Consider the following 16324-nt stretch of genomic DNA (forward strand, 5'->3'; position numbering starts at 1 on the left):
GAAAGGAAACAAAAACTAAGAGGAATAACTAATTTATTTTCCCCGTTTTCTACGTTAGACACAATGTCAACTAAAAGCCTAAGTTTGAAAATGTTTCTCTTAACGTATGTAGTGCCATAGTGTAAACCTTGTGATCATGTGCAAAGAATTCTTTAGAACATAGTTTACCAGATGATGAACATGTGAAATGTATGGTTTACTCCACTTCAAAGTGGGAGAAAGGTAACCCCGCAGCAAATATGTAGTTGCGGCACTAAAAGATGAGAGAAAATTGAAAAATGGTGTAGAAGCAACGAGCTCTTCATTAACAAGTTATTTTGGAACAGTAATTGCAGTTCATTGGTTTAGAATCTACGCAAGATGCAGCTGACCTCTCCTTTTTCAAAATCTTTTTTTTTCTTCTGAGTGTTTGTTTCTATTTTTCCGTTTCTCTTTTTTTTGTTTGCAAGTTTTCCTTGCGCTTTATCTTCTTCTCCCTCTCTCTTCTTCCTCTTTTTTTACTTCCTTCTCAATTTTCTTTTCCAAAAATATCGATTGTTTCAATTTTAAGAATACTTTGTAAGCTTTGAATATTATGAGAACCATGTGAACCTTGCACATGATTGACACTATGAAAAATCAGGAAATGTTCTGCAAAGGTTGTTTTTGTTTAAATCAGCATACTGTTAGGATCTTATTCGCTTTCTAATCACTTGTGAAAGTTCTTCGGAAAATCTGCATAGAATTATAACGAAATCGACGTTGCATAACGCAGTAATTTCTTGGAAATCCTGGGAACTGCGTTCAGTGATTCACTTAATATATTCAAAAAAATGAAGTGCACCGGTCTCTGTGGAGGTAGACATTTGCGAGAATTTTATTGTATGAATGAATGCGAATTTCAAAGTAGTTACTTTTAAGCTTTTAAGTTATAACTAAATTTAACTGCAAAGAAATGGTTTAACTCTTTTTTTTACTATATTGCGTGAAATTTCATGTTCTTCTTCCACGACTTTCTCAAACGAAATAGCAAAGAAAAGTAGAGAAAATTGGTTTTTTTTATGACCACAGACATAGCATTTGTCTTTAGCCAAGTTGCTGAATGCTCTCGATTATTTTTATTCAGGAAAGAAAAGAATTTTTTCGGAAAATCATTAATTCTTGGATCTTTCGTGATAGCTCCTCTGTCAAGTCATTTCTATCACCTTTTAATTACTCAAACTTAGCTTTTGGGAAGATTCATGGTTCTCATCTTAGTGTACTAGGAATCTGTTGCCTGTTTCCAGTAGAATGCATTAATTATACCATTAACTTTTAATTATAGAATTATCTAGCGGTGGTCTTTTATTCCGCAACTGCGGTAAACTTCAAAAGCAATAATTTAAAATCTGGAGCGAATTCATTTCCTGATTCCCCGTCCTAGTACTTTCTAAGTGTTTGGAAAATACTGCATCTTTACGTTGGACCCTGTTAAGTTCAAGGCATTTTTGATTGAAAAAAGAAGTGTGCTTTGTGAGAGGATGAAAGGCTTGTGTCGTTCGAAACCTTTACTTCTCCTTTGTCTTCGGCACTTTTGAAAGAGTTTTCACTAATTCTCCCAAAAATGGTACCCTCAGCTTTTCTGAATCGCGCCTCCAGCTGTCTATGGGACAGTCACACTGCAATTACAAAGTACTTCGTGGATTACAATTGATTTTCCTACATTTTACCATTAACGCTTAGACAAATGTTGGCGATGGTAAAAACGGCAGTTTGTCGACAAATTTATGAGCACTTCATGTGAGCATGACTTAAGCCGAAAGCGAAGAGCGTTCAGTAGCATGGATCCATAAATACAACCTATTCTTTCGCAGTGTAACCGCTTGTTGATATTCAGGCTCTTCGTGTCAAGACACGATGGCTCGTTGCGAAGCAGCAGATGAATGTCGTTGGCATTTAGGGGAATTACGAGTACGATGTGCACCGAACACTTGCCGGAGAGCTGAATGTGCAGCGGTACGTCAACTCCTGACAGACTTTTTCCTTTGTAACGTTTCTGTGTCGTCAAACTTAATGTGTTGGGCAATGTGAACGATCACAGCCGTTGTGTTGTGGTGTGAACTACATAAAAAGAGATTATTTCATGAGTTCTGCAGCTTCCACCACCATATGTCGGTGCAGAGAGTTTGTGCAGAAATTCGTGTAAAGACCAAAGGTACTGCTCCAATTCTTTTCATTTGTTTTCATTGATCCGACTTTAAGTGATTGAAAACAGCTGGATAAGCAGTATACCGTACGCAACAACCACTTAAGGGTAGCATTATTTCAGAATTCTGAATAGTTCGTCGGAATTGATATCTTTATGATTGTTAATAGAAAAAATAAGTAAGATTGTTCATTTCCGAATCCACATTGTAGGTCCGCATTATTTGAACTGTTCCGTTACGTTATGAACTCAGTTCTGGCACGTCGTCTAAAAATAGAGGAAATAAAAAATTGATGTCGTTTTTGATCTGCTAACTATAGAAACACGTGCACTAAAATATTAGAGTTCACAAGATATCGGGATGATCCTGCAGATGGTTTTTTATTTTGTTTTTTTTTTTTAATTCTTCTATCCTCTCGTAGTTGTACCATGTTGCACTCATTATTTTGCGTGGAAGTAAAAGTCCCGTTCTGTTTTTCTGGTAGTTACGAAGAGTGATTCGGTCTTTGGTGCATCAGTTCAAATAATGTGGACCTACAACACCGCTACTCACTTGTATGCCGAGATCCGTCGCAAACGTCGGAATCCTTGGGAATAGGCAAAATTAAGATTTGAAGACACTATTCGGAAACAAATGAGCTGCTGATTTCAAATGTACTCCAAGAATTTAGTTTTGAGAAATGCGTAACCTGAAAACAAGCAAAGTTTCCGCAACCTTCGGTAATTACTTTCACACCTCCCCAATCCTGCCCATTGGCATATCCGGCGGATGCGTCCCGTTGGAGAGAAGAGGTATTCGTAGAGTTTGCGCTAATTTCTCAAAATTAGACGAAATGTTCATTATACTTCTTATCAGGAGGCTATTTAGAGCATTTTGGTACCCCACATTACATGTGAGAATTCCCATTCTCTTCAGAAATTTACAAAAGTCCTCCATTGAAGGTCAATTAAAATTCACAGTTTCCTAGGTGTGGAAAGTCTGCCCGTTAATTTTCTAAGCGAACAATTTGTTTTTGACAATAATTAAAATTGTAAGTATCTAGCTTTGAAGGTGCCTTTTTTTCAATGTTAAACTTACAACTTTGCTCTATTTCGCTATTTCTTCCAATTTTTGAACAGCTGTCAGCAACTTAGAATGAACGCTCAAGTCTCGCAACTCGGCACTTCCCTAGAACTCACCCTTCTCCACAAGGTGTGGCTTAGGCGCCTAAGTTGGATGACAGCTGTTAATGGTTTTCAAGCGACCAGATTGGACAAAATCTTTACTGTTTTCACAAAAACAAGATTTCTGCAGCCTCGATTAATTTTTCTGTACCTGACATAGTCGATTCTCCTCACTCTTCCGAATGATGTCAAACTCACTTGGATTTACAAACCCCAAAATTTTGACATTGACTCCGCCCACTCATACACTCGGTAGATATCATATGGCTGAAATGGTTATCGCGACCCAAGCATGGTTCGCCAGGCACCTCACACCTCCGATAGGCGACTCCTCTGGCGATTTACAATGGTGCCACAAAGACACCATTATAAAGAAATATAAGCGAATATAAGCGAACGGCAACGAAAATTCCACACAGTTCTAACACGTCAGAACTATACAGCCCAATTTCACAAACTTTCGAAAAGGAATACAGACAAATGGAACAAATTTTCCGAAAAAGGGGAAATGAAGGTTGTACCTTCACACCCCTAAAGTCTAAATATTAATGGATTTAACGTTAAACTCTGCTCCAATGCTCCCAACAGAAATAAATTTCTGTCGCTGATAGCATAGGTGAGGGATGTTGGGGACATTTTCATTTTTCCCCACAAATTGATTGGTAGTCACGAAAATCTTCGAATTCTCGACTGCCAATTTCAGATCGTGTAGTGATGTTGTCCTTCTATGCGGAAGATTTAATTTATTGATATCCCATAATTCAAGAAAAATTATCTTCTAATAAAGTGAACAATTGCTTGCATACTAGGTGCTTAAGTAGCATCACAATTGAATGAAACCTCTCGACACTTGCACACAAATTTCATGATTAATTCACTCTGTCACAAAGACGTCCTAAACGTGGAATCGTAAATTTAGTCCAACTTACTACTAATGAATTTATTTTAGAAAAAAAAAACAACAACATTACCTTGTCGCTAGAGAGTTGCATTCTACATGAGCAACATTTCGCCCACGTTTGTCTATCGCACTTCGTTTATTCGCGTGACTTCAAAAAGAGTCTAATAGCCTGTGCTGATGCTATAGGAAACTTTCCATTTAGTGGTTTTCAATTTGGTTAGGTTTTAATGAGAAATTCCAAAAAAAAAAGACGATAAAGCAGCGATCGACCGAACACATCTGATGTGAACGCACTTGGTATTCAGCCTAAAAACCTTAAGTGCGTCGTCCAGTTGATGAAAGCAAGCTTAAAATTTGTTTACGTGTGCTCGTGGCTTGCATCTGTTATAATTTTCAGGGGATGTATTACGGTACCCATAAGTAATCAATTATTTCAATGGCAACAAAAAAAAAACAAATTTACTTACACTTAATTTTATCTTTAGTCGTATCGTCGTATCTGTCGTTATCCAGCACCTTTTGCCATCTTACTTGTAGAGTATCAATCCCTGTTCATAAGCTTTCGTTTCCTTTCAAGAAAAATATGATTTAAATGAGCTCGCACTTCACCGATATTTCTGAAATTTTTATTCCTTAGGAAAAGTTCCATCGATCAGAATGAATGAAAATCGAATGGTGCTATGTCTGAGGAACATGGGGAATGTGGTAAGACTTCCCAGCTTAGCTGTCTTATTTTTTTTCTGGGTCAATCTCGCTGCGTGGAAGTTGGCATTATACTGCTGCAATATCAGGTTCCGAACCCGTATACCCTGCCTATAAACCTTTCCAATTTCTTGAAGATGTCTTTGGACTGTTGGCCAAATAGCCTGAAGATTGTTTGCTATTTACTGAATACTCAGTTTGCGAACGGCTCCCACCAGTGATTTTAAAGTGTCATTATCGAACTCAACAGGGCGACCACTTCGACCGCTATCAGCGCAACTGAAAGTCACCGCTGGAAAATTTTCCGAACCTGCTTTGGCACTTATTGACTTTCGTTACGTCTTCATACACATCACAAATTTTCTTTCTTGCAATCGTCACATTGACACCTGATCGAAAATGAAACAGCATGCAATGACGTAAATGTTCTTCAGTTGATTGATTGTCCGTCATTTTACAACGGTGTGACAAATACGTTTGAATTTAATTGCCACAAAAGTCAAGGACACGATTTGCAATACTGCCGTGTAAACCACATCCTCATGCATTCACGGTCTGACTAAAGCCTATATTCCACACTAATAACAATTGGTTACTTATGGGTAGCCTCAATATTCTAAAAATATTAGCTAGAACTCGGATAAAAATAAAGTACCGAAGTAGTTTAGTCCCAAGTAAGTCGGAACGTTTCAAGTAGATCGATGTCGGGTAAATTAATCAGAAACAGTCTTTTTGTGAACACATATTGAATTTTTCGTATCTTCACATCCAAATCATTTTCCATTGGAGAGACATGAAAATGTACTAGACACCGTGAATTCGTTGATCGAGAACGTTCTAAGCGTCTTTGATCAAATCTGGATGAATAAATTGAAAATTATTGCATATTAGGAACCGAAATGTTTCTGGTTATCCAGCTGACGACTACTATCTCGGATTTCCTTTTTCTTATAGCCAACATGCATAAATTAATGGACACTCTTCCTATGAACTAATCTAACATTTCAATTTTCTGCATAATTTCTGGTCTAGATATCGTTTGAGAGCCAAGAAATAAGAGGAGGAGTTACTTATGGCTTGCGTTTTTTCGTAAAAGCTCCGTGCTGCGAAGCTAATGCGCAGTAATTGAGCGGTAGTCGACTCAGTCACAGCAAATCAACATTGAAAGTTAGCAAAGTGATAAATTGCTACTCTTCGTGGCAAACAGCCAAAATCACCGACCAAATTTATGTGGAAGGAGATTTAGGTGTATACAATTTTATGGGACCACTTCTCGTTTTGCTTGAGTGATTTTTTATGATTTTCCAGATTTTCCTGGCTCAGTGATAACTGCTGCATCTACTTGTTAATTTATTACTTTTTCTTGTCTTTTTCGAATTTATTACTGACTGCTCAATCCGATGTCCAAGTTGATCCGAAGATATTGATTTGACCATCCTAACGAAACTTCGCGGTGACAATGCTCCTGATAGCATATTTTTCACACTGGGTGCCGTTTTTACGAAAAAAAATCTTGGTAGCTCTGGCAGTTTTGAAGTCATGTGGCTAGAAATGTGTGTGTTCTCCTTTCTTCTCCGGTATCAAGTGTTTACTATGATCTGTTTGTCTAATATCGCAGACCTTTTGAAGAAGGAAAAGAATTTTTTCGGGTTTCGGTTAATGTTGCACTTTTTAAAGCAACTACTTCTGTTTCAGAAGCACTTGTTTGCGACTTTTGGAAAAGCGATATTTGTGTTTTTGATATGCAGGAATTTTTAAACAATGAGGCTGATTTTTGAGGCGAGAAAAATCAGTTATTTTCTGCATAGCAAGAAGTCTGCATCGTCGCGCACTGTGCAGATGAAGAACCACATCTTTCGTATCAGGTCTTTCAGATGAACAGCTGTGCCAAGAATTGTTTTTCGGGCTTTTTACTCATGTGATTTGACCAGATGTTTGATTCAGATATTTATTTACTCAATTAATGTTCAGTTGTTATTAGCTGCAGTTATATTATTCTATGTTCACTCTTTTTCCGAAATTAAGACACGTTGCCTATGCACTTCTTAACACCATCCGAAATCCAACATTACCTGGCAGGTTCACCTGTATTTTTCTTGTTTATGATGCCTGTGCCTGTGAGGAACATAAGAGTAGAACCCAGCTATAAATTTCTACTAGAAATCATTGCAATGTATGAACGAATGTCCATGCCTTTCAGTGATTTCTTTTGGAAATCTATGTGATTTCGCAGTCCTGTTATTGGCTGCAGAGATCCAAGTTTTTTTTGGGAAGAATGTTTGTTTGTAGTCCATTTAAATGTTGTAATATAACTATATAGAGACCAGATGCACTTGAACTACTTCATTTTCTGGAGAAAAAATGTCTGCCTGAAGAGTTTCCAAGCATTTCTGTTTAGCCCTGCACATTCACTGAATTTCCTGTGCTAGATCAAAGATCAATGGCAGCATTCCGAATCTGACGTGGTGAGGGAATGTGCGGGAAAAGCTAGAGAGGGGCTGTAGACTGCGGGAGCCAAGATGGTCCCGGCCGCCCCTTCCAAATTGTCATTAAAATGGCCAGTTAACCACACTACGAAATACGTAAGAACGTGCCATTGAATGGGCAGCTTGCTGGTACACGCTTCGGTTCCTTCACCTGCCTATTCAATGGTTTCACTCGGCTTCACTCGGCTACGCAGCCAAGCCTGCATGCAAAAGAGTAGGAGTGGCGCGTTGTAACTGAAATCGGAGTGAAAAACGGCGTCTTCCATGCGGTTTTTTACGACGATTAGGGAGTGATGAGCTGGACCACCCCGCATCCGCAGTCTACAACCCCATCTCTAGCTTTCCCCGCAGATTTGCTCACCACGTCAGATTTGTGGTATGCTGCTTTTGTTTTATCATTTTGTTTTCGTCTTATGTTTCTATTTATGATAAAAAATTAAGTTGATAACTTCCATTCTGTTTTTTTTACGTGAATTTTATTCTTTTAGCCAAACCACTTTTTCTGGCATCACGCACTTACCGTTCTTTATTCTATATTCTTTAAGTTTCTAGTTTTTTAATTACTGAATATCATTCAATCTCCTAATCTGCTATTTAAACCTTCATTTCACCTTGGAATTCGATTACCTTTGTTTAACTCCTACTTTTGGACATTTTTGACGTAAAATGGTTAATCCCTTCATCTCACGTTTTGCATGTAATACGAAGATGGCCGTTCTAGCTTCATATTGCAGTTGCTGAATTCATTTTATCGACCACTGGAGGCATCTTCTCCGAGTTTTTTTTTTTTGGGCAGGGTAAAGCTAATTTCTAATGTGTTTCTGTTTTGCTATTAGATAGCCTCGTTGTGTTTTTTTCTGGCCATGCACTTTGCTCTATTAGCCGACCATGTGTTAAGAGATGTGAGACAAAAATTACATGTTTCTCGGCTTCTTGAATGAGGAGCAGAGTGGCAAGTTTTTTGTTCAAACGGGAATGTTTTCACTCAGAAAATTTAAACGATGCGCTCGAAAAGCCTACATACCAAGTGAAATATTTATCTTTTAATCTGTTATCTCTAATTTGGAGAAAGAAGAGGCAGTACATACGGTTCTCGCTCTATTGCATTTCAAGAGAAGACATGAAAATCCAATAAAACAGTAGAGTGGACGAAAACAATACCTCTCTAAACCGTTTGACCATATACTGGCAGGAAATTGAAATAACTAGGCAAAATGGTCAGGATAATCTGAAAAGAACCAAGTTTTTTATTCGATCCTCTAGTCCTCTTTGAAATTAAAAGCACCTTTTTTGTACAAGAGAAGCAAAGAAAATTATCAAGTTTTCTGAAGTTAAAACCTGCATTCAATCATTACAAGAAAAAAAAAACAGGAAAAAAATGTTAATGATTTTGTTTGCATTGTGAATAAATGATAAATAATCATCTTTCCATCCACTAATTTTAAAAATGAGATAAAAAGGAAGAGTGCAAATGGTATTTGTCTGGACCATAAAAATGTTCACTTAGTGATTCTGAAAGAAACCGTAGAAGAGGAAAAGAAAAATTTAAATGGTATTCTCTTGGTTATGAAAATAGAACTCTGAGATCTAGGACTTCAGTTTTTTATTTTTCAAAAATGTTCTGGTGTCAACTGGACCATCAATTGATAGTGATAAATCGATTGGTCTAGGCTCTACAACGTTTCGCTCGTTTTGTACCGTTCTCATTGGTGGAGTCGATGATGTTCTGCCACTGCTCAGCCGGTGACACGATATGCGCTCAACAGCAGGTAGGTCGTTGAACCTCTCCATTCATCTCAGTGTCCTGGAGAATTCCCAATGATTAATGTGTCTCTTGGACTTTTTTCGTCTCCTTCCGGGCTTTTCCCGGAACGACAATACGACATCACCGTACTCTTTCTTTCCCATCACCTTCACGTTTGTCTAATTGTCTACTAGGAGGCCCGAAATTGCCGTGTGCTCCTCCGGGAAGTGTATGTGAGTGTAATTGTAAATTTTTGCGTAATCTAATAAACAACTATCCAATAACTCGCCATGTTTCTATTTTTCCGCCATTCTTTACCTCTTGCAAAGCTAATTTTGGAGGGAAATAATTAAGTTTCGAAGCATCCCAGCAGCCGAACCAAGGAAACCAGCTAAACTAGAAACCTCTTGTTACGTTGAGCTGAGTTTTTGTGTTCCGTAGTCGAGAGGCTCCGATTGTACATGATCTTCAGTTGCCTTTTCATACTAATCAAATGATGTTTTGTATTTATTTCTACAAAAATATTTACTAGGCTACTTGTGAGGAAGTTCGGTTTTGAGAATTTATGTCGGCTCTAACTAAATGTTCATAAGAAACTCCTAATAGAACTAATAGAGTTTCGTTAGCATTTGATCAGCCCGTGAAGATTTTCTGCGGCAAATGCCAGAATGGCCGCGTTTAGATAGCTTTTTTATTATTCGACATTTATACTTATTCTTATCTCGTAGTTTTGCTACGGATGGTTGCGCAGTTGGTAAGAGCTCTTGCTGTGATTACACGGCCGATTGTTGACGGTTCAAAACCGCCGCAGAATCAAACAAGTCCTTGATCCCATTGGGGCATCCAATAGTACTCGCTACTATATCGGCAACAACCGCAAGTCAGGCCAAACACGCGTTCATGGATCTAGGACGATTGTGAATTTGAGTCGACCGCGTAGAGGCATCCGAAAGAAATTGATCAATGCCGCACATTCTATTCTTACCCTAGATTATAACCCAAATGAAAAAAATATGCTTGGATAGCAGCAGGTGCGATTAGAGGGAGAATGTACGAAGACGGTACAAGTGCTTTTTAGCATGGTGTTTTTGTAATCCATATAAAGATTCGAGTTGTTCTGCTAAGGGCATGTAATACATGATAAAAACTCTGATTATTAGAGAAACATCTATTATAGTGAGTTTCATCTTTTTAATTATAGTCATGTAAAGAAGATTTATGATTTCTGTGTTGTCATACCTTTTTGGGTAAATTGTAAGAAATAGATTAGAAAGGTCGGTAAGGTCACATCCAGTAAGCACTCACTTTTTGTAGAATCTCCTATTTCCACTTTCACGGTTGCGTAAAAACACGACGACATGCAAACCGCTAAATTGCCCGTAAATCCGATTTTCGCGAATTCCCACGCACACTCAAAGATCACGCGTAACTCAAGCTTGGGTGATTAAACCAATCCGCTACGTACAGATTGTTGTGGTGTCGCTCGTTCCCACAAACGCTAATTATGTACATGAACATGGTTTCATTTGACTGTGGTGGGCACACCACATCCGTGAAATGCGAGAGGGATTCAGTAACCTTTGTCACCCCATTCAAACATGATAGCAGTCAGAACTGTGGAAATTGGTATATTCCTACAGAGTAACTATGCACAGACAAAGCACTGGTGACCATTACTATCTGAGCGAATCAATATTTTCTTGATAAGTGGTTAAAACTACGGTCTCCTGTCGTGCACGCAATCGCAAAGTTGTGAAGACCCAGGTTTCAGACGGTCAGATTGGAAGGTATACGATGAAGTTCCATGTTTGAAAAGCAAAAAACTCTGGAACTTTTTGATTTTTCTTTCAAAGTTTCTTCGAGGAATTTTCCTGTGAGCTGACTGCATAGTACTTTAGAAGCACGCATTGCCTGCTCACATTGGTATTCATGCTAAAAAGAGGGAGTATTGCAAAGACCAGAGCAAGAGACTGTCGGAATCAGCAACGCGCACTGGTTGTTTGTAAACAAGATGTAAACGTGCAAACACCCGTGGTTTTTAAGCGCACAGCCGATAACCTGGTTCTCCTCCAGATCAGTCAGAGACACCAAAAATTTTATTACTACCAGTCTGAACGTCCGGCTAAGACTTTCTATGGTGTTCGCTTCGCACCCTTTCAATGATCAATGAAAATTAATAGAGTGGCATTTTCTCTGAAATTAGATTTGTGTTATTCAAGCAACGCTTTCTCCCTCTTTTTTTAGTAACATATGAAGGCGAAAAATTTCGTAGTTTTCTTTCTATGAGGATCAGTTCCACATTTGGAAAATATTCAAATTTCACTTCCAAACATTCCTTCGATACCAATATACGAAAACAACAGTTATCACAGAATGATCTTTCAACGTAGAATGACGTGAACAACATTATCGCACTGATAAAGATAACGTTTCACTTCAGATCAGGTAAACAGTTGGATACTATTTAAGCAGCCCTTTGTATGTGTGTTTCCACTTTTTGAAGAAGGCATGTTACCAGACTGAGGCAAACACGGAAACACGGCACGGAGACACAGAAATGTGGGGTCATAGAAGTGAAATGCAGTACTGGCAGTGGCCACCGCTACGTTGTAACACCATTCACCTTTCGCGGCATGCTCACGATGTTATTGCGCACCAATCCGACGCCGTGGGACCCGTCGCACCCCTTTTTTCCAACTTCGTGACACACAGACAAACAAACATACACACACACACACACACACACACACACACACACACACACACACACACACACACACACACACACACACACACACACACACACACACACACACACACACACACACACACACGCACGCACGCACGCACGTGACAGAATAAGCCCGTTATTATATAGCATGATCATGACAATTTTCGGATCAGATTAAGAAAGTACCTCAAACGCTCATCCTCTCGATGTTAATTTAATCAGTATTACAATTTTCCACCTTTTTTAAACTGTTTCTTCTAAAAAAAAATCCTTTGAGTTGGATGGTTTAGTTCACGTCACGAATGAAACGCTATAGCACTTTCTCGGATTTCTTTTTTATTTTTTAGGATGTATTTTAAGCTACACCACTGAAAAAATACTATCAAAAACCAAAAAAATCATTAGCAGAAAAACAGCTAGGAGTTGCAATTTTCCCGCTTTTCGCTATAGAAATTTTTTTTTCAGGAAATCCTTTACCCAAAGTGCCTTTATTCGACGTCCTCCATGGCAATGACATGCACAGAAGCAGCTCGAAAGTGTGACGCCGATCATCGGTGCCGGTAGGTGAACTGACGTTAATTTTATAGACGTCAGCTGAGCGCTCACTTTTTCTTCAGACATCTGCGACATTCACTTTCTGCAAATTGTCCTATAGCTCACGACGAATGTGCAAAAACATCGTTGGACGAATGTAGGAGGACAATCTTACATGCTAGGTGGGAAAGCTCGTTCTGATATCAAGGATGATTAATGAGGACTTGAACTACAAGTTTACCTATTGCTCTTAGAAATTCCTGTGAAAGAACATTTATTTTTTCTATCTATTGTTGAGAATATATGCATGCACTATTTATGTACGAATTCTCGTTATCTAACACCCAAATTTCCATTTGTTGAGTGGAAAAACGTAGAGTGAGTTGAGTTTTCTAGTTTTTCTCAGGTGGACTGACGGCGATGAGTTTGTCCTCCAGCCTCCTAAGGTAGATTCAACACATTCTCTTCTATCCAGCACTGTCTCTCTCTTAATCTTCCTCTTCAGATTCTTAGAAAATTCCGCATAATTTTCTGTTATTGCTAACAACCAAAATAAAGTACTGCGCTTTGAGACGTCTTTTTTACAGAGCATCGATCTTAGAACAGCCATGCTACTGCCCGTTATCGGATGTAGAGTGTATGGCACATCAGCGGACAATGATTCCTAATAATCCATGTATAGGTGCGTACCTGCTATTTGTTGCAAAATTAACTCATGAATGACAAAAAAAGAAAAACGGTCTCGGCTAATTTGTGTTCTTTCTCGCATTTCTCCCATACCCCTTCATCTAGATTGTGATGAAAATAAAGCCACAAGGAAACGAAGAGGAAAAGAAACAATAGTTACATCTTTTGCACCACCATGTTTTTCTGTTATTGCCAACATTCAAAATAAATACTGCGCTTTGAGAGGTCTTTAGGATTAGGAGTAGTTCCCGTTTTTGTAAAAGGCTCAAACAATGCAAAAGTACTTACTTGTCCTCATGGTTTGATGTTTCTTGAATTACCAGTCCCAGGAATATGTTTGGAATTTTTTCTTAACTTGTTCCTGCCTTTTCTCAGTTTCTATAATATAAGAAACATTATAGAGTTTTTTTTTCAAATGAACTTCTGCATGTTTTTATTCTCAACTCTTTCTTCTAGTTATTCTTCCTGCTACCTTATATTTTAGAGAAAGCTATGCTTGACTACTCCCGACTTATGGGGTACAATTCACCTACAGCCGTTAAATCCGCTAGCATCGAAACGAATCGAGTCTATGAAAATAACGTTGAGAAAGCTGCTCCAAAGATGAGCCAGTCAACTGAGAAAACATCGATGAAGGTTCGTGGCCTTATCTTTAAAATTAATAACAAGAATTCTTTTTCCTGGTCAAGCACATCCTCCACTAGGCTTTTCCCAAATTTGGCATTGCACAACAATTACACCTTCGGTTCGGAATTGCTTTTTTATTGCCATTTAGGAAAAAAACTTTCCTCAAAGCTGTATTCTGGGAAACTCCCGATGTTGTCTTCTCTCCACTGGTGTATAAGATCCAAAACTGCTTGCAAGTATCACAACGAAAGTGCGAAACGCCCTGAATTTACGAGTCATAGGCTTGAAGCAAAGCTTTCCCTGATTCTGGTTGTTTTTCCTGCAAAACGACTGTGAAAAGTCGAAATATTTCATTTCCAGAGCCTAAAAAATCTTTGTATTTATGATCAACCACTACTCAAGCGTTTTAGGACCCCTCAAGTCGTGGACAAGAAAAGACAAGAATTGTGGTTGACAGCAGAGGAGTGACCAGATCCGGACTCAGTGGATCCGAATTTCGCAAGGCGGCAGACTATGGAGAAGGTGGACATTCTCAGAAAGTGGCCGAAACAAATCAGCACCGAAGCCAATATAGAGCTAAAAGCTGGAAAGAGAAGACAGGGAATACTGAAACCGAGAATGAACGAAGTGAACACCCGAAAAGTGAAACGGACACCGGATCGTCACGAACCGACCAACAACATAGACCTTCAGCGACGAAGGACGACGAGGAAGCGGAAATTGAAGTCGAAAGTGTTGTTCCGACAACGCCAAAGCCAACGGTGTCAACATGGATTCCGACGCATAGGAAAACTCATTTGGAGCACTCTGAAGGGTAATTCTCCAATTTCTTCACCCTAATTATTCTTCTCGGTGAAGTTTCATTTGAAAGACAGATACTCGATAGAGAGTGAACCGAAGTCACTTCTTTGTTTATTTTTTTAATTCTACATTAGGAAAATATCCTCTTATCTTTTGGCGTACTCCGAAAGTATTTTTACTCGGATCGAAACTTCTTGGAAAACCATCTGGATTTCGATCTTGGATTTCGGTCTCTGATGACCCTGTTTTATTGAACGCCAACTCTCAGCTATGGAATTCCTTCTTCGTTCGTTACTACCTAAATGGTTTTAATAATATAGTAATATGCTTACAAAAAAGTCTCGAAAGCAACTTAAGAGGTTGAAATCACTTCACAGATGCAGGCATGTTTCACTTTCTTCTGTTCGATTTCAGAAGACGAAAAGGGAAGCATCGAACGACGACGTCACCCGTAACTAGCACAGAACCACCACCTTGGATAACTACAACGCAGCAGCTTCCGACAACCACTACCACCTTCATTACACACGCACCACCGCCTGCCGGTCAGTTCCCGTAAACTATTATAGATGGTCAGCTCCTCCACAGCGATCCTGTTGGCTGATGATTTCAGAAGGATGTAATGCTAAAGATGCAAGTGGTCGACAAATTTTCGTACATATCGGATCTGTCATTAGAGTATGTTTTTGATTCTGAATAAGTCATTATCGTTCGCAAGTATAAAGGAATCCTTTGGAAAAAAAAAGGGAAAGAAAAGAATGAATTTGTAGTGCTGAAATTCTTTCCTTCGTAGACGTGACGAATATGCGACAACGTAAACCCTATCTCTGTTCCCTCTGTTGTGTAGGAAAGATTTTCGCCGCTGAATATAGATGTAGGAAAATCCCTTAGCGTAGCATAAGTAACTGTGACGATTCTTATGCTTCTGAAGCAGTAACTGGGAATAAAGTCTGCTGCCCCAGAAATATCATGCTAAGTCCTTCCACCTCTCTCTTTTAATTCTTCTCTTGAAACCAACAATTTTCTTACTCGAAATCTCACTGCTGTCTCAACCGTTGAAGAGGTACGTGGATTGGTCGGGACGGTGTTCGTCGTGGTGTGAATGTTTGGCCGAAGACCAACTAAGTTGTGAGAGATTACCGTGCTTAGAAGATGGACGATGCGAAGCTCCTTTGGCAACAGTTGGTACGATAGTCGTATGTCAATAATCTTAACACTCTTTTGATTCCCTCCGAGCTTTTAGATTTCGGAGAAAGATTGTTCTTGCGTGACCGTGGGGCATGTTTTTGCGAATCGGGCACGTTTATTTGTGACCTACCTGAGGAGATGCCAGAAGTTTATCCCGGTTAGTTTTATTATTATTAGTTTATCTACAAATGTTCTATTATTATTAGTTGATCTAAAAACTAAGCAAGTTTCCTAAGATCATGTAATCTATGCCTATGATCAATTGGCAGTGAGAATGAGAATGAAAAAGAAATGTTCTGAAAAACGAAGACTTACGGATATCATAGGTGTCAAAGCTTGGAATTATCCTTGTAGATCCTGCAAGCGATCGGAAATCCGAAAAAAATGCTTTTGTATTATAATTTTCGCCATGTATGTATGTATGTCTGTATGTATGTATGTATGTTTGTATGTATGTATGTATGTATGTCTGTCTGTCTGTCTGTCTGTCTGTCTGTACGTATGTATGTATGTACTTATTTATTTATTTATTTATTTATTTATTTATTCTGCATATTTAGATATTACCCTTAGATGCATGAAGGAATTTAATAAG

General features: G+C 38.7%; 1 protein-coding gene across 4 annotated transcripts in view; it reads left to right on the forward strand.

Moving 5' to 3' along the window:
• RB195_002071 (uncharacterized protein) overlaps window positions 1-16324 on the forward strand; it is a gene marked incomplete at both ends in the record, with an annotated part of 36440 nt that overhangs the window by 12633 nt on the left and 7483 nt on the right. For all 4 annotated transcript variants that reach the window (XM_064199142.1, XM_064199143.1, XM_064199140.1 and 1 more), the window contains 11 exons: window positions 1856-1974; window positions 9088-9186; window positions 12358-12452; window positions 12510-12608; window positions 13014-13108; window positions 13598-13749; window positions 14151-14554; window positions 14956-15086; window positions 15155-15219; window positions 15603-15726; window positions 15785-15886. In XM_064199142.1, coding sequence (XP_064055021.1) covers window positions 1856-1974; window positions 9088-9186; window positions 12358-12452; window positions 12510-12608; window positions 13014-13108; window positions 13598-13749; window positions 14151-14554; window positions 14956-15086; window positions 15155-15219; window positions 15603-15726; window positions 15785-15886 — 1485 coding nt within the window. The remainder of the gene's footprint in view (window positions 1-1855; window positions 1975-9087; window positions 9187-12357; window positions 12453-12509; window positions 12609-13013; window positions 13109-13597; window positions 13750-14150; window positions 14555-14955; window positions 15087-15154; window positions 15220-15602; window positions 15727-15784; window positions 15887-16324) is intronic.

The sequence above is a fragment of the Necator americanus genome, chromosome IV, assembly GCF_031761385.1.
Source record: "Necator americanus strain Aroian chromosome IV, whole genome shotgun sequence".
In the NCBI taxonomy this organism is placed as follows: domain Eukaryota; kingdom Metazoa; phylum Nematoda; class Chromadorea; order Rhabditida; family Ancylostomatidae; genus Necator; species Necator americanus.